The sequence below is a fragment of the Melopsittacus undulatus genome, chromosome 1 (genome assembly GCF_012275295.1).
Source record: "Melopsittacus undulatus isolate bMelUnd1 chromosome 1, bMelUnd1.mat.Z, whole genome shotgun sequence".
NCBI classification, from domain to species: Eukaryota; Metazoa; Chordata; class Aves; order Psittaciformes; family Psittaculidae; genus Melopsittacus; species Melopsittacus undulatus.
Window position 1 is genome coordinate 152,903,999 of NC_047527.1, and position 19,806 is coordinate 152,923,804.

Below are 19,806 nucleotides of genomic sequence, written 5' to 3' on the forward strand. Positions count from 1 at the left end.
GGGTATGATCTCTCTGGCAGAGAAGTGAACTTGAAGCTCACCATTCTTTTTATTCCAGACTGAAGTTTTGAGGGCAGTTGACAGCATCAGCCCTGCTGAGTAAAATACTCCCCTTTTTATTGTGCACAGAAGTGACCAAGGAAATCAAGTCCCTGCTGTGGGCTGAACTTTTTGAACATGAATATATGAATCTGAACACCAGATTCATGTATTTCAGTGGTCCAAGTGTTTGGTTTAGGTGTGCTATTTTTATCCCTTCTACTGAGCAATATAAACTGAGTCAGTTCTAGCACAGGTAGCCTGCCCCAAAGATGCTGAAACCGCCACCAATCAATGCAGCCTACAGTTTGTGTTAGAAAAACAACAACTTAGTTCAGTCCCATTCACAAAGAATGGTTCAAAATGATTTTTATTTAGTTTTTTAGGTGACGCATGCCAACCTTCAGGTCTCTACTTTGGATCAAAACGCATGTGTTATATGGCTGTCATTTAGATGCCAGCTCCTCTAGCAAGATTATTGCTCCTACAGATTTCAGCTCAGGATTCTGACACTCAGTGCAGGCCCCTGCATGTAGCAGGATCAGCATTTCTCTCCCCTCACAAGACAAAACTTAGCCAAATACCTCAAACTGATTAAAAATAAAGTGCATGTAAATCCTCATGACAAAACACTGCTTTGCATCCTTGCGAATCTGAATCAGTTGCAGTGTTGTGGCCCAAGTCACTTTGATTTCTGTCAGACAGCAGGGGAATATTTGGCTAAGCTGTGCACAGTGTTAGATTCAAACACCCTAGAAGACAAATTAAGTTGCTGGACAGAAAGAACACAGAGTTTCATTCACGTTATCCCTTCTAGTACCCTTCTAATTTTCAATATTCTGCCTGTAACAGTCTTTCAACACACTAATCCTCCATTCAAAACAGAGCTACATACACTTTAAATACACAATCCTATAGGTAATCCTTTCTATCTGTGATGTTTGATCCCCTGCTCTGTTTTGGTGTGACAGGACTCAAAAAATTCACTTACTGTAAGTGAATTTAAAAAGAATAATTGCAAAGTCATTACCTCAAGTAAGGAAAAAGCCATCTAGCAGCTTATGCACCAGATGTCTCAACCTTCTCCTTCTCTGAAATCACACTAGCAAAAGCTTTTCCCCTTAAAATGAAACTTGGTAAACATGTTAGCCAATAATCAGACCCACTGCATACCTGAATTAAATGCAGAGTAGTCTGAGTGAAAGCAGCACTGATGTCAAAGCAGCAGCACCACCACCTCTCAGCAAGCGGCTTTGAGGAGACCCGCATAGAAAGCTTCCAGTAGAACAGCGTTCCAACACTAAGTGCTGACTTGATGAAACCCAAAATATTCCACAGGAATGTGCTAATTCAGTCAAAACCTTTGAAAGAGGACAGGCCGGCTCGCCGAGCCAGCCAACCAGTCTAGTGAGCTGACTGGCTCTCCCCAGGGTCACTGGCTTCCCCATTTGGGCAGGAGCCAGGCTGCTAGTCCCTGCTCTCTGAGAGGCCCTTTAATAACAATAGCAGTAATAATGATAAAGTGTTACAAAGTGTTCTGAGAAACAAAGGAATTGTTAAAATGAAAACCAGGATTACTTCAGAACCAACGGCAAGGTTAGCTCAAGAGGAACTGGTTGCGTTTGGTGCAGAGCATCTAAAACTGGTGCCTTTAAAGTCACAAATCTCTCCTGTATCCTCTGAAGTTTGACAAAACACTTTCCAGTGAAAAAAAGGCATCAATACTTTATAACAGCAAAAAAAGAACAATAATTATATTCACCAGCTAGGTCATCAGCAAGGAGTTAAAGGCACATTACTTCCAAAGCACAAGTAAATGCCCCTGGCTTACCAAAACGCAGGGTTCTCATGTAAGCAACATCTTTCATAGCACAGACCCTAAGTGGGCTCCATGCATAACTCACCATGGCAAACTTCAGTGAGCTGGTACAAGGTGTCTCTTTGAACACTCTGGAGAAGCTCATAGGAATATGTATGGCCATATATGGATATGCTAATATTTTAGTAGTGGCAAAAAGAGTAAATAATCTGTCAACCAGCAAGTAACTGATTTTCTCCATACAACTGGCTTTTGGCAGCTTGTGGATAACCAGTGCATGGGATCTATTCTGGCTTCTCAGCAGCTCAGCAAGTAACAGTATGAAGAGTTTTTAATTGCTAAGAAAAGCGAGGCTTTTTAAGACAGTAATACCAAGCACCACAATGGCTTTACACAATTCTATTCACTTAACCAGCTTTTGTGTATCAAAATGCCTAGATATTGGTTCATGTGTGAACACAAGTAGTTTTAGAGATGCCGAACAAAGTTCCACAGTAAAAAAGAAAGAGGTCCTTTTACATGCCAAATTGAGTCAGCAATGAGATCTCTGTTGCAGGCAAGTCATATGACTGTGGAAGAATAAGGCTAATAAAATGTACTGATTTATTTATATGAAAATCAGCACAACTTGCAGCACAGAACTGGACAAAATTGTGACCAGTTCCTTTCAGAAAAGACATGTAAATCAGACAGCTGCCAGAGTTTGCAGTTCACTGACCCTTCCTACTGCCAAATGCAAAGCACAAAGGTAGCTCAGAAAGCAATTAAAGAGATTGGCTGGGAGGACTCATTAATTCTTTGCAAACTTAAAATCACAACTGAACAGTCTTATGAGGTTTCTCTGGGGAAGTCTGTATGCCTTGGACCTGCTTCTAAAAACAAAGGTTTGTCTTCTCAAGATGACAGAATACATACTTTGCTCCCTGCTGTTTCTCAGAACAACTAATACATTGACAGCATCATGAGGAAACACATTTAGAACCAAATTAGACATAAGCACAGTTCAATCCAACTGCTAATTTAACATCTGCTGAGATAGTCTAAGGCTCCCTTCAACTGCTGAGACAGTCTAAGGTTAAGGTTTTCTTCAACTACTTGCAAGCAAAACAGAGATGCCCTTCTTATGGTTTATGACAAAAAAGTAGATCTCATGTCAAAACTATACAAGGAAAAAAAAACCCTGCATATAGCCATTCATATGGAGTTCTGGGCCTGTAATCACAGCAGCATTAAGTTACCAATCTGGTAGTTAATTCTCTTTCATTAGCCTCATTAAAGGATCACATTCATATCACAAAGTCACTCCCAAGCACTGGGCAACTCTGAAGCTACAGCCTCCTTTCTTTGTGCTGCAGTAAGTTAAATAACCAGACAGGCTACCATTTAAGCTTTAGTCCTTGACTCTGGGAGCTAACCAACTGGAGTTAGAAGGATCAATGCACACTACTATTAAGTGTTTATGAAATCATATTTCTAAGTGTCTTTCTCAAACCAGCCTATAATTCAGTCATGTAATTCAGTCACTTTTACTTTCAAGCTTATATAACTATTTCCTAGAATGAGTTTCTGAGGCATTCTATCCAGTAGATGCAATCCTAACTTGAGAAATTACATTGCTGGTAATAACTTGGATGGCACTTTCTAAAACTGCTTTTATCATGTCGCAGATGATCCAGAGTAGCTTCAGGTGCCACTTACATGTTTTACTTCTGCTCATTTATACAGAAGCTTGCTGATTTAACAGACTGCTCAAAGGTAACAAGATGGCCCAAAGCGTGCACCAGCTGAGAGAAACAGTACAGGAAAAAACCAACCAAAGCCAGAGTCTGAATACAGCACCATTGTGATACAAATGAGCATCACCAGCAACACTGAGAGGTTACACTATGCAACTGCTGTGTCTTCAGGAAAAAAAGGTTACTCAGCTGAGTGTGCTCATATGTACATGAAGGAAGCAGCAGGGGCAAAGGATTTCTGTCAGTCATCTCAATTTGTGCATGTCCCATCACCTGGGTTACTGCCAGAGCTTGCTCTTTGCCAGCTTGCCTCCTGCTCCACCCTAACTGAACCCAAGTGCATTATCCATCCCTGACTCAGGCGATAGCCTGCTTCTCCCTAATGTTCAACGTCCCTCGGTACACAGATGTCTATCAACTCCTGGAAAATGCTCAGTCCTAAATGAAAAGAGGCAAAACAGAGAGAAACAAAGCCCCCTCTGTTAAATGAAGTCAAACCTTCTCAAATAGATGTATGCTAGCACCAGGAAGACAAACAAGCAGCAACAAAAAACACGAACAAAACAAACCCAAACTTTTCCTGAGTGCTGTGCTTTGAGATGGATTTCACAACTCTAAGTATATGATCTCAAATTATTTTTGCAATTAAGGGCCAGCGTTATTGCTGTCCACACAAAGAATAAGGTGGGATTTGTTCCAATAAAAAAAGATCCAGTGTAGGATACCCTAAGAGCAAGGAGCCAGGAGGGTCTAAGAGCTCATAACCCTGCAGGTTATTTATGCAAAAACATATGTTGGAAGGGGCCTCTAGAGGTCTTCTGGTCCAGCCCCTTGCCCAAAGCAGAACCAAGTTAAACTAAGTTGCCCATGGCCTTGTTCAATCAATTTCTGATCATTTCCAAGGATGGAGGTTGCACAACCTCTTCAGGTGCCTGCTACTGTTTTTGACCACCCTCATTACTCAGCGTTCGCATTCCGTTCTCACGTATTCCACATCTTATGACCAGTAAGCAATAACCTCATTCAGGAGTCACTGTAACATTTCCTGATGGTAGGGCAGCTCTGCCAAATTAGGCACTAAGATTTCAGTCAGATTTTGTAATTCCTAGTTTTCTGAAACCTTTTTGTGTGCTTGCCATAGAACTGTCAGCTTAAGCAACAGCGATAGAAAGGTTAGATACCAACAGTAGCAAAAGTCCTATTTGCATTGCATGAAAGGCTGCCTATAAAGGAGAACTTCATAGTAGGGAAAAACCAGAGCTACCACAGGTGATTAATTTGAGATGGGCAAGCTTCAACAAAACAACAAAACCATACGTATCTACCAATCCTTAGGAAGTATCACATATGCAATTAGCTAAAGGAGAAAGTTCTTCAGCTCCTTCAAGAAAGGGTCTTCTTCTGGAATAACATGCAATTGCACAGTACAAGTCCTTAATTATGCCCCGAGAAGGAGACTTCTCATCTACTTCACTACTTGATGTCATTAGATGAGAGGATGTTTAAGATACACCTATCTCAAGCAGACATTAAATGCACACCGACCAACATCCGATCTTGTGGCCAAAGAATGGAATAAGCACACTTAAACAACACTTTCATATCTGCAGAACAGGTCAACAGTGTAATCTATATATTGGCATGCAATATAAAACCCACCAAGTTCTTAGGAATTAATATGAAAAAATAAACTACAAGCAGAAGTGACTGAACAATTTACCCATCTTATTATATTAACAAATTATTACCACTATCATGTTTAAAATTAGCAATTATCAGCTTACTCCTTTCTTACCATTGTAGGTTATCCTTGGTTTTGTCAGACACATCACAAGATGTAAATCCATTTCGTCAGAAGATACAAATTTTGAACATACAGGGCACTTGAATCCTATGGAAAATAAAGATATGTAAGTTTAAGTACACTCAACCATGTTGCAAATACGTATATTCAAGCCAAAAACCTGTTCTGCATACATCAATAGAAAGAATATATATATATATATATCTGGCAGCTTTTCAGTTCTGACCTGACATTTCTTACATTAATATAATACCCTGGATGTCAAAAGATCTCAAAATGAACAAGTGTTTCTGCAAATTAATCTGCTGCCAATTGCAAACATGTCAGCACCTCTTGAATGCCAACTTCCTCAATGACTCTAAGAACAGTTAAGACAGGAGCAAGAGGACAATATGACTCTACTGAAAGAGAAACTAAAAATGTCTGGGGAACAGAGCCATTCAAATCTGAACTTGGGCAAGAACCCTGAGTTAACATCTTAAATGGAATAGCACTGAAACGTTAACACAGGATCTCAGTTTTACATCTCATCATGCAAGCTCCAGCACTTTTTAGCCATCTGGGGAACAGTGAAAACATTAACTCAGGGGTGTTGTCTCACTTACTGAATCACTAATATTTCCTGCAGAGCTGAATTTACTTGACACATCTCATCCTAGCCAAGCACAACCTTGTTGAGCTCTCAAGGTAACAGCCTGAGTCAATATGGGGTAAAGAATAATTAAGAGAGTCTGGACTGTGATGCAACTGCACACTAGTTCATGACAAAACCATTTAATACTTTATGTCATTACTGAAGACAGCGGTGTTCCAGTTAAAGGACAAGGTAGCTGGACAAGTTTGACAGTCCACAGAAAAGCCTGATTGTGATAACCTGAATAATTTAACACACAATTGAGAGACAAAAAGCCACCAGCAGGAATCTTGTGTAACAGTTGGTTAAGAATATATCTACAGGATGACATACAGTGAAAATATCTAAATCCATGCTTAGTGCAAAGGACCAACTTCCCTGATGCTGTTGAATAGTAAGGCAGGCATGTATTAAAGACCACTGCACCTTCCACCAACATCCACATCTGAGCCTGCTCCCCCATGTTTTACTTTGTTGCCCCTTACTTTTGTACTTCTAACCTTGGGAGTCCAGTGAGCTGAATCAGTCGAGGATGACAAGCCACTTGGTGCTGCACTTTCAAGTTACTGTTGCCTGAGAATTTTGATCTTTACTGTTAATTATTAGCCAGATGTAAATCAAGCAACTAACCTGAAGCATTAGCACTTGATAGAAGTAATACACTTCATTTGTTAAGACAATGATCTTGATTTCTTCAGTGCATCTAAATAGTAAGCAAGTCAAAGCAGACAACTGCTAACACCCATGAGGAACTCTTGAGTAGCAGCTGAACATGTACTGGAAACCACTTCCTGAGATCAAGTACAGTTCTGATTCTTCCCATTTTAGCAATAAGCAGTTCATATCTAGTTCTTCTGCTGTCAGTCTTACACTTCAGTTTAAATACTGCTCTTCTCTCCTTGTTTTTAATCCTCCTCCCAACTCACATCTTTACAGGTACAACCATAGGTTAATAAGATACACCAGCCAAACACAAACCTGGGGAAGTTTTCTCTCTACCTTTATCAGCCTAATGCAGCCGACTACTCTTATGTCTAGTCAAACCCTACTAAGACTTACACATTATTCTCATTTATATGCTTCTGTAAGGCATAATTAACAACATATTTGAATATTGAAAAGCATGAAACTTCCGTATGCATTGCAGCCCGAGTCCTGCTGTGCCAGAACAGTTTGCATTAGAGCAAGTTAACATCTGTGTTCATGGCTCATTAGTCAAGCACCAGGACAATCATTAACAGGTTCCCTCTGCTTCTCTGCTTTCTGGACAGAACCCCTCCAGCTTATTCCATAGGGTCATCAGGACATCTAATTGAGACTGACAAGGGGCAGAGAAAACCATCACTAGATCTTTAGATTTATTAACTGTTAATTTGCTTGTACTAACAAGGTACATATCCCAGGAATCATTAGAGGGAATACTTAAATCCAAATTAAACTGTTGGGTAAATAATAATGATGATGATAAGAATAATTCTTTTACTAAAAACTTTGCTTAAGGTAGACAGCTGTGAAAAATCTTTCTGCTTATCCACCTATTTTGCCAAATGTGCTTATACTACTATGTACCTGTCCCTAAATCTAGCAAACAGTTCAGATTCTACCAATACAGTAATTATTTTAACCATACAGTACCTTGTGGCTTGTCAAGGGGGATCTGAAGGTAATAGTTGAACAACTACAAATGCCCCCCTAACACAAGTCTGGAATATCTGACTGATGTAGCCCTACTCAGCGTGCAGAACACTTAAGAACACAAGAAGCAGAAGACATCACACTTAACTAAGCCTCATGGACCAACTTAACTGCCAGTGGCAAAGGTATCTTTGTAGAAAAGATGCATTTCCAGTGACCAGCATCAGATGCATGCCAGAGACATAAAAGCAGAAAAAGAGCCTTAAACTCAGAACACCTGCTGAACCATTTTTCAAACACAAGTGAAATCCAGCTTCTCACTCCTTCACAATGTTCTGTTGCAATGTTCTGGACTTAGCCATCTTCCCCAGGAGGTGCACAGTATATGTTCTGTGTGAAGGAAAATGCCATTTCCAGTTCCATCAGTAACCCCAAAGAACAAATGATTTTGATTGTAGACAATATTTACTTTATTAACTGTATTTGAAAGACATAAGTAAGTGCACAATAAACACTCTCCACACGCCAGTTAAAGGTCCTTAAGGAAAGCTGGTATTTTCCCACCTTTCCACAAATCATAAAGCAATAGTTTCATGACCCAGTTTGCAATTAAGTACTCGGTAAGAACAAAGGCTCTATTGTACCATTGCCCAGCAGGCTGACAACATTTATAGCCTATGTTTGTTTTTACCACGAGTCTCAGGGAACAATTCTGATAACTTGAAGAAAGTTTCACATGACTTTAACAATCAGCAACAGGTTGAAAATAACCTGCTCTCCACATGACTTGTTTCACTGAGCTTTGCAGATAGACAGTGCATTCATAGACATTTGGACAACAAAGTGTTATTGTCATCAGATGAGGTGGCATCACATGAAGTGTCCTCTAAAACCTAGGAAACTCAAACTACTGTCTTTACAAGGAAAACATAAGAGAAAACGTAGTTTTAGGTAAAATTCCAGCTCTTATGAAGGTATTGGTTTCATAACATCCCTTATCCTCATCCAACATGAGGAACTATCACCTTTGTGTGAGGGTCGTCACTGTCTGTCAGCACACCAGTGCAAAGCTCTACTTCCTTCTCCCACAGTAGAGGACACTGCCTGTGATACACCTTAAGCCAGGGGAAGAACCACCTCTCACCCCATCTCTTTCTATACAGCAGGAAAGAGCTGAGCAGCAAAACTGAGCAAGCACATGCCTTTAGCTGACTTTTACAACTGCACATTTAAGAGTCAGGGAGACAAATTCTCCCAAGTTCCCGTAGTCTGGTTTCACAACAGCGACTACAATATCGAAAGTACCACATTACTTAAAACCAGAATCCTGGGGGGAAGGAAAAACCAAAGTACAATTACAAGAAAAGAGAGACAGAACAGAAAGCTGCAGCATAGCCTCTAGAAAACCCCAAGGTGGCACAGAAAGCTTGAAGTGATTAAACCTATGCAAGTAGCAGGACTTAAATATTCAGTGATGACCTCTCCCTCATTCTCTCTTGAATGCATTGCTTTCTTCAGACTCCACCAGCTTTTGCAAATGAAGCTGCAGTTAGCCAAGAATCACATCTTCTGTCACATCCATCTACCCAATGTGCAACTTCCATCTCTGTCAAGCTTGGAAACTATTCACAGGGACAGGCGGATGGGTGACTACTCATTCTATCTGTACCAATTTCAACCTCTTCCTGATATTTTACTGTGTCTGGCTTGCTTTGCAAACATCAGCCTGTTTAACTTGCAGTTCAGTGCATAGTGAAGCAAACAAAACCCAGCCAACAAATAAACTTCTGGACCTCTATGATTTTTTGCAAAATAATGCTGGCAACTCATTCTGGAATATCTACTTTGTGGTGGCAAAAAAGGGAGCTCAGAGCTCCCAGACTACATTGTGGAGTGTCACAGAAGTGCACGTAAAGGAAACACATTCAAGCTGTATCAGACTTGCACAGAAGAATGGATGGTCCTTTTGGTCAACACCAAATAGTTGTAGCAAGGAGTAAGCCCAAATAAAACCTGCAACAACACTAAAGACTGCATCAGCCTGATCAGAGTTACCTTTCATCAGAAAACATCTTAATAGGAACATTGCCAAAACCAAACTAGAAGTATGCAACATTCTAGTACTGTAAGGTTTTTGCATCCTTGTGTTTTCAAAGAAGACGGATATATCCATCTTGGTTTACATTTAAAGAAGTCATAAGAACAGATAAATCCTTGCATACATATGCTTTTCTAAAATGTATTTGACAATAGGAAGCTTCACAAATGTTTACTCACAGTTGTTCTTTGGTACTTAGAAAAATAAGTATAGATAATGTGGAAGCACAGCATCCAGTAAATACAATGGCATAAGGGTGTATGCAAGATTATCATTACACAAATAAAGCCTGCATAATGATGCTAAAAGAAAACAACACAAATAATTAAATCCCACCAATAAATAGAAAAGACTTTACTTAATGAGAGAAACATGTCACAATGGACTTCCAGAGGTCACCAAGTCTATCCCATTCTGGAAAACTGGGTTAAATGTACTTAGAGGGTTTAATCTGCCCTTAAAGATCAACTAGTGAAAGATTTTACAGACATCCTAGATAACCTACAATGCTGTTCAGTTATCCCTAGACAGAAAAATCTTCCTTTATCTGTAATCTGGCACCCTTCAGTTACAAAAAAAGGTTGCTTATTTCTTGTGTGTTCAGCAGATGCAGAAAACAGTCAGTAACTGTCTGCTGTATAAAACCATGTTCACACTGGAAAATGTGTGTCCTTCATCTTTTTCCCCTACCCTGAAATAAAAGTTAGTTTAATCTTTCCATCCAGGCCTGGTGCCTAAACATTTTGTTCCTGTTGCTGTCCTCTGGTCTCTCTCCAACCTTAACATATTGCATTGCCAAGACGTAGGCAGACATTTCAAGCTAAGACTCCAGAACTCCTAAGCAGAAATTAAATAGTTACTTATCACATCATTCCTTTACACTAGGAGTTGAATATAGATCCATCTATAGATAGAAATTATCTTCTTTATGTGTGTGTATATAGGTACATACACACACATTTTAAACCATCAGATTACTGTCTCAGTCCTCTCATGACCTGTGACAATCTCTACACCTTCAGCAGAACTGTTACAAGCCAGGTGCCATATTCTAGTGGTACATTTTGTTTCTCCTCACATTTAGTAATTCTCATTTACCTTTTTTAATCAATTATGAACACTTTTCTGACATGTTAAAAACAATAATGAACTCAAATGCAGATCTTAAAAGTTCATCCTTACATTCCCTTTCTTAAAGAGTCCACCCTCCCAAAAAGATGACTGAAAACAGACCCATCCCCTGTGATACTCGAATTGCTCTCCTACAGCAGCTTACAGGATTTTGTTCCCAACTTTTTTAGCATCCACCTACTTTTTCACCTAGACTATATTCTCCAAGTTTCCTACTGAGAATATAAAGCAGAATAGCATAAACATTTTATTAAAGTCAAACTACAATGCCTTTATTTCTTCCACTTACTCCTTTTATATTCAATTGTGTAGGGGACTATGAAGTGAGATTGTAAGAACAGCAGGAAAATAGATGGAAATCATTCAGATTCTTAGTGATGTAACAACAGTTTGGGTGAGGTCAAAATTCTGTTTCTCCCTTCTGTAAATTCAATTGTTAAATTTAAAGAAGAAAAAAACCAAAACCAAAGGAAAAAAACACCAAACTACATGGATCTATCAGGGTTATGCAGCCACAAAACTCCCTCTTCTCCTCAGACAACTGAAACGGAAAGACAGAATGAGTAATTTCTTAAGCTTAAAAACATGAAGCTTTGTACATGAAAGTTAACATCTTACCTGGCAGCTTTACCCATACCATGTAAGCGAATATGATGGTTACTTCACACTAAACTCGAGAACAGAAAACTGACATTAAATAACTGTCTTTAAGTCCGAGGGGAAAAGAAAGATGAGCACTACCAATTCCCAGCAAACCCTCTACAGGAGGATTTCCAAGTGCTGCAGGTCTCAGTGGCTACTTGGATAAGGTTTGCCATTTTATGTACAGGAGTTCTTTTGTTAAGGGAGAAAACGTCTTGCTGAAAAGATACATCTAGTTCTCTAGTTTCTATCTTTCCTTATGCTGTAAATGGCCCAAGCTGGGAAACACAGCACCATCTGGAAAGACTTCTGGAGATTAAAAGAAATAAAGAAATACTCCCCTCAATTTGGGAGAGAATAGGGAATCAAACGGAAATAAGGAACAAAATACAAACATTCCAAACTCCATCTTTTCCTGAAAACTGAACCAGGAGATGTACAAATAACTTCTTTTTCTCAGCACTTAATCTAGAGGGGTTTTCTTCCCCACTTCTGTATGATAAAACTGAAGTAAATATACTTGTGGATTCCTTGAGAGAAACGAGATTTTCTCTAATGTTTTCCAATTCAAAGCTCCCATGGCACTCAGTGGGAAAAGGAAACATATAAAATAGGGAATAAAACCAAACCTGAATCTTACTTTGGTTAAGGAACCCATGGAATAACTAGAGAAGATGTGTTCAGATAATACTTCATCTCCTAAGCTAAAAGATAGGAAAGACAAAATTGTACTACATCACTTCCTCAGCTTCCTTCACCTTGGTAATTGGGAAAGGGACATCTTCAGCAGCAATCTGTGAGAAACAACACAGTACAGAATGAAGACAAACTGAATCCAAGCCACATTTTTATCTTCATTACTAAGTCTTTATCACCTGCACAACTTCAGGTGTCTAAAATCAATGTAAAAGTAACCTGATGATGATTGTAATTGACAGCTGCACAGTGTTAGAAGCTGAAGAACAATTCCTTGAGAAAATTGAGAGAAAAAAAAACCCTGTGCTAAAATGTCCTGCAAACCAGAAAATGAGATTACAGGTGGGAAAGACCTGTGGAAAGGCTGATTTCATCTCGCCCTACAAAAATAAGAACAGCTGTTATTAGAGGAACAGCTTTTAAGAGTGCCATTTTAGACTGATGCAAGCACTCAAAGGGAGCAGGAAAGACTTTCTTAGTTCCACTTGTGCTTGTAGGTGGGTGTTATCCTCCTATCCCATCATCCATAGGGATCTGTAGTCAAGGTAGATGAGAGACTGCTCAGGTCTGCTTCATTCAAACTCCTAAAGCCTTTGTGCTTTCAAACTGACAAGTGCACAAACAAGAACAGTTCTTAAAGTGACTTGTAAGCTATTAATTTAGTCTTTAACCTACTACTGTATTAACTACATTTCAGACATGTCACCCCCCCAGCACAGATTCGTAACATAAGTTTCTCAATGGAACAGAAGCAGCTGAAGACAGACAAGTGTGAATATAAACTGAACTTTGCGAGTTGCTTTTGTACATGAAGAGGTAAGAGCAAGATGGTTTTCATGGGAAAAAAAAATCCACCCACAACCCAGCCTATTTTAGATTTTAGCTTACTACATTTGGGAAGTGTATTTTCAACTAGCAACCAAAACCTCCCACTTATCAACAAGATTTCCCCCAGAAGAATACCATTCATTTTCACAGCATCTTTCCCAAGGGAGGCAGGCAGGAGCAAGAACCCAAAGAACACGCTTGCTCTCTCTTTCATATAGGTGTGATGACTCCCTTCCAAAATCTGAATCAAGGGCAACAAAGGAAAGAAACTTTTCCTCTCTCTCACGTCTATTCATTGTCAGATCTCTGGCAAGCAGAGATTAGAGCCAGGTTCCCTTCTAGCCACACTGGCAGGATAACAGCAGTACTATGGGCAGAAACTAGTCTTATCACTAGTCCAGAGGCTTCTGCACACAAACAGGGCTCTTGCCACATTGCAGAAGTCTTGTGGAGCTGTGAGGAGCACAAGCGTTGTCTGAATATGCAGTTAAGCCAGGTTGAACACATTTTTGAGCCCAATCAACTACTTTATTCAGAAAGCAAATAGCCAGAAAGCATTGTCAATGGTTTGGGGCACATATGTGGTTTCTTTCCACACAGCAGGCAAGATTAACCTGTTAAACAAGCTTAGTTCTTCCATTACCAGATGATGGCAATTAGCTCACTGCAGGTCAGCCTGGAGGTCTGAAAACTTTATGCGAATGAGACGCCTTAAACCTCATACTTTAGAGATATTACATATTCCCACTGCCTTTTATCTTCTAAATTCACCTAACACAGTTGATTCTCCTACTCCCTCAATTCTCTCCCACTGCTTGGAGCAATATGCTCCTCAGACACCTGAAAAAGGTTTTTCCACTCACAATTTCACAATGAAAGTTGGGAAAGACAGGATAAAGGTGTCCTGCTGCCAGAAGTAGGCACTTCTGCAGTAACTGCGTAATTTGGCAAGACAACTATACATTTTTAAGTACAGAGAGCAAGTTTGTCTACACTCCCCTCCCCTTCACACTGTCAGTAAGTCACTACTTTCAAAAATGGTAGAGTTAAAGAGAAAGTTTCCACTAGAAATCACAGCATTTAAAAGTGTAAGGAGAGCTGTTCCAAGACCAGAAGAAAGAACAAAGCCCCACTTTTTGAACATTATGTAAATATCTTGAAAACTTGTACTGTACAATGGAACAAATCTGGATAGAATTACATGAAGCATGATAATAAGAGAGGAGAGGACTATACCATGCTGACAGTATATATAATGATAGCTAAAAGGGAAGAGGTATGATGTGAAAATGGCTGAACAATGGTTGACAAGGATGATTAAACCGAACACGTGAAACAGAGCATCTTGCTGGACGCAGAGAAGTCTTCTGAGCAAACTGGCCATAATGCATACAAGGTCTTACAAAAGAAATGAGAGGGACACAGTAAATACTGCACTTGAAACGCAGCAGACAGGAACAAAGGAGCAAGCCTCAGGAGAAGGCAGCATCTTGGAAGACAGCACAGAGAATGATGCTGCTTGAAAGCATGCAGAAGACAAGGTCTCTCAGAGAATCTGAAAACTATTGCTCTACTACACAAACAAGGTGATAATGGAGACCTGAGAAAGCACAGCATTTATAGACAATTGGTCTGTTGTCTACAAAGTTTTTACCAAAGTAAGTGAGGGTAAAAACCAAAAAGAAGTCCTCACTAAGGCAAAACTTTGTAAAGTCCGATTTAGTTGAAATACTTACCAATAACCTACTTGTTCCTGCAGAAATAGAGGTAGCAGTGACAAAGAAAAAAGGGGAAAACCAATCAATGACAAAAAATTGAGAGTACAAAATATTAAAGATTACAACTGGGAAGAATATATGTAAATAAAAAGTTAAATTATTATGTAGGATGTTCCCAGGACTTAAACTATTAATTCTAAACATAATAATGTTTTATTTTAGCAGCAACATTAACTGAGGTATCAAAAGTAGTTACAATTACATTTATCATTCAGTACAACAGAAAAATGATACCTAGTAAAAATACACTTTCAAGAAAGTCAAGGACATGTGTCAAAGCATACTTGTTTTCTTGTGCTTTTGATCTCATTTTGTAATCACACATACAAGACTTATTGTTTCAGCACAACAGCAGCCCTTCCTGCAGTATTATACACTGTTTTTTCTCTCTTCAGCTCTCAAAACAGCAGTCCTCCACAGAGGGCACCTATTTCTTAATTCTGCAGGGAAACATCCAACCTATGGACTAAAGTACTGTCGTTCACTTGAAACTGAGGAGAGCAGAGTAAGTATGTTTGCTTGTTTGGATTTGGTGGGTTTTCTTTTCCTTTCCTCCTTCCCCATGTGAAGGTATGACTTATGACTAAGGCCTGAGCTTAGCAGAAAAGTCCAGGCTGGAAAACATCATTCATCCTGAGAATAAAGGGATTTTGTTTAAGGATTAACACTGTAAAAGTACTGACATCTCTGCTTATCATAAAGCAGCCTTTTGTTTTTAAACACAAAATTCAGTTAGGAGAAGTTCACTTGGCACTGATCCCTCTATTCTTCCAACTTGAAAAGTATTTACCTTAGTGTATAGACTCTGTTGCAGAAATGGGGTTACAGAACACCACTTCAGAAAGGTGCACACTGGAGTTAGACCATTGAATCTTTCAGTATTAACATACTTAAGTGTTTAACAGAAATTATGTATAGATGTCTATAAAAAGTGAGAGCAGTTTCTGAAGTTTGAATGATACAACTTTATGTACTATACTGAAGAGTTTTGCAAAAGCTCCTATTCCTAAGACAGAGCCTTTTAATCACATCTGGGGAGGCACCATAGTGAAGAAAGCATGCAAAGTGCCTAATAAGAGGAATAATAAATATGAGATATCAGTTGGTTAAGAGAAAGACAGAATTGAACCCATAAAAAACCTCCCAACCAAGTTTTAACTACTGTCAGTAAAAGCTGAAGAAAATCAAGCTACTGACTTACATGCTTTAAACATATCAATCATGACAGTTTCATCTATATTTATGTTCTTTTGCCTCTATTAAGAGAGTACAGAGCACACGTACCATATTCTGCAAACTCTAATAGAACATCCATAAATCACAAACAGGCCAAACTTTCAGATGACATGCCACATCATTCCTGCCACAGCAACTAAGCAATGTAATTCTTGCTTTTTCATGGTCAAACTGCCACTGTTTGAACAAACTTAACACATATTTTGTGTTTCACTCACATTTTAAGTAACCTTTGTAGAAAATGCTCAGTAGCATTTTCTGTTTTTTACTTTTCACAACTGCTGCATTGATCTATCAGTTAAATTGTTGAGGAAATTGATTAGTTGCCCATTTTACACACTGACACTTCTAACAGAAACATCTTGTTTTCATTAACTAAAGCCTTACCTAATGAGACTTTACTGCAGATCCCAAACACAACTGACCAAGCAGTTAAAACATAAATAATAAAATAATAGTAATATAAATAATAAAATGCTCAGAAAAATAACCACAAAAATTCTTTGGTTTGCAGGAAGAAAGCTCTCTACAGCAGCTCCTGAAAGGAGCATAAAGAATGATGGAGCTTGAGCCTGAATGCCTCTCAGCTTATGTACGTGTTCATCCCTTCACCTTCCTTCTGTCTCCTGGCAGTGTTACCTCCTTTGCTCTTGCTGTCTCTTCCTGCCTGTGAGTCAGCTGGTGGGGACCAGCCTAAGCAAGCAGGACTCTGAACTTTGCCAGTGGGAAATTCCACAGCATGGCCACCAACAAAGGAGTGAGATTAAGCCAAGTATAAGTCATCAGCTCTGGTGAAAAGACAGACTTATTCAAGTTCTTCTATAGTAATCTCTATCAGTGTTAAAGACTATTGAGAAGGAAGCCACAGGCATGTAAAGGACAACCTCCGCCTCCAGACTTTGTCATTTCATCAAGTAACTTAAAAATAAATAAATGAATAAATTAATTTGCATTTAGCTGCCATTTTCAGAAACTCCTTAAAAAAAGCTCCCAAAGAAAGCCTGACATTCCTGCTGGTCATCACAAAAGTACACTTCTTCTTTCTAGTGGAGATCGTGCCATACCTGTCCTTTACAGCAGTTGTATCACATCAGAAATCAGTAAACTGGGAGATATGCCAAAAAGAGAAATGTGCTTTTATTGTTTTTCCCTTGAGAAGCAGCAATAGTCACTACAATTCCTGGCTTTGTGCAGCGAGAATGCCATTTAAACATCTAAATTTATGCCTTTGCTTCCACAACGGCATAGACATTGTACCATTTATTCTATTAATCCTATAGCCTACAACAGTTTCTCAGCAAAGCTACAGAAGACTAACAGATGTCTAATCTTTCAGAGAGAGATTCCAGCTCTAGGTTGAAACATGAGTGAGTAAATGCTGAATGACATCAGAAGACCACAGTCTGGCATGCTCTCTGTCTGATGCTTTCCACACAACATGGCAGAAGAGACTGGAATTCTGTCCTTGGTGTAAAACCAGTCTGTATCTAAAACTGTAGCAAAACTGTCCAGAAGATGGTCTAAGCATAAAAAAAAACAAAAAAACAAAACCAATTCCCCCCCCCCCCCAAAAAAAAAAGCCAAACCAAAACAGATGCAGTTGGAAGGGTTATGTCATACATATGAGAATATAAGTATTTTACACAAGAATATGTTTTTAGGTCAACATGAAAATCGACCTTCTTCATTACTGTGGTGTTAGGACAATTTCTATTGACATCAGAGACGTCCAAAAACCACTGAAAATTAAGCTTGTTGTTAAGGAAAGGAGTTCATAGCACTTAACATCTGCACAATAATTCCCAGAAAGAAAAATAGAAACCTGATGAAAGAGTTGCAGTTTCTACCTGCAACAAAATTCATTTTAGATGCACTAAATCTTGAGACAGACTAAACCTGTCACTTACTTACTCTAGAACCATACAGCGACAGCTTCAAGGGGAAGAAAAGTTTATTTAGGCCCTTAGAAAAATAGACCTAATGTTTCATATCCATTTATGTCATTCCAGCATGTCACTTGACATACAGCACAGGTGGGATTATAAATCCTGCAGTATGTTATTGTTGCTCTTGACCTAGCCTGGCATCTCACGAAGTTGAGAGTGGTACCACACAGCAAAGTAAAGTGTCAAAACTTTGGGAATATATTCAAAGTGCTAAAAAAAGGACAAATAGAGTCTTTCTAATTGATTAGTATTCCAACAAAGACAAGTATACACAAATCTGAGCCTTTAAAACAAATCTAGACAAAAATTCTAATCTCAAATGTATTACTAGAGCCAGCTACAAAGCAAACATATTAACAGGGACAGCTACAAAGCTTTTCCTTTTTCTAAGAGATAAACAGCTTGTACATAAGAAATTCATAAAAGATACAGGAACATCTTCTAAAGTACCAGTTATGACAGCTTTTATTATCAATTCTTATTCCCTCAGGGACAGTTTTACAGAAAGAAATTGGAAATGAGGCAACAACAAAACCCCCACATTTTCTAAAGCTTTTGTCTTGCACTGGCTGATCTGTTTAAGTAGGGCTTAAATACATTTAAATTTAAATGTAAATGTACATGGTGGGTTCCATCCCCAGCCATGTCCAAGCAAATTCCATCCCCAACCGTGTCCAAGCAAATTCCATCCCCATCCAAGCAAATATGAATCGTATTTTGTTCACTTCCCAGTCTCTGTTTCTGTAACTATTGAGAGACCAAACCATTCTTATACCAAACCTGAGAGATCAGAATACCAGAGAAGTAACTTCTAGAATGTGACTTCAATAAAAGCCTTTGATGTATAAATAAAATCATGTTATATATCATCTCTGCAATGAAGCAAGTTTAGGGGGAAGGTAGAAGAAAGTGGAATGCAACCCTAGAAATTACCCAACAGCTTGCCACTGTCCCCAGATATATGGCAGTGGTCCAGCCTAAACAAAGCAAAGTTACCCGTAAGTTAGGGACAACTGATTTGGAAACACAGCTTTTCCAGGATGCTGAGGAAACTCTAATAGTAATATTGTTTAATGGTGTTATTTCTGATTTTCATTTAGAAGTTGAAATTCATGTACTCCAACAAATGAAATAGCAAAACCAGGGTTCTTTATCTTTTCCACCTGAAATTCACTTTATTTCTTCTAGGAGGGAGTAGCAAACTGAATGAAGCTGCCCACGTTCTTACAGAAGCTCGTGTAATGCTATGGTAGTAGTCCAAAAGGTCTTCAGCATAAAAAGGAAATCATATTCATTTAGGATTCCCACTCTTAAGGAAAATCCTGCAAGAGATTGCTAAAAGCTAATAGTATGTAGGAAAAAAAGCACACAGTATCTTAAATAAGCTGCACTTAACAACAGGGAAAAAGATTTTCAGACCACACAGCTCTCTGCAGGAGGGTCATAAAAAGAAAAGAAAAAGGCCACAGAAGTATTTACAAATTCTGTTTTCACACTTGAATCAAAGTATTAGTGTGTTTTCCATCTTAGCTTTGAAAGCCATTAAGTGATATTAATTATTTACTTGTTTTGTTCTTTTTCCTCCACAGAAAAGATGGATCTTATCTTGTTACCTCAGCATTACTGGATGCAAAACTACCCCTTTTCAAAAGTAAATCTTTCAGAATACCATCTTCTAGATTTTAACCTTTTGTCAAGAAAAAAACCCCAATATTATATCTAAAGGTTAATCTTGCAGTGAGCTCCTACTGCTCAAGACTTCTTTCCAATACTAACTCAAAACA

At 38.8% G+C, this 19,806-nt stretch overlaps 1 protein-coding gene across 1 annotated transcript in view; it reads right to left on the bottom strand.

Moving 5' to 3' along the window:
* The window catches only part of ZNRF2 (zinc and ring finger 2), a 49,315-nt gene that overhangs the window by 14,680 nt on the left and 14,829 nt on the right, over positions 1-19,806 (bottom strand). Inside the window, exon 2 of the mRNA XM_034063288.1 lies at positions 5,390-5,485. Within this exon, the coding sequence (XP_033919179.1) occupies positions 5,390-5,485 (96 nt within the window). The remainder of the gene's footprint in view (positions 1-5,389; positions 5,486-19,806) is intronic.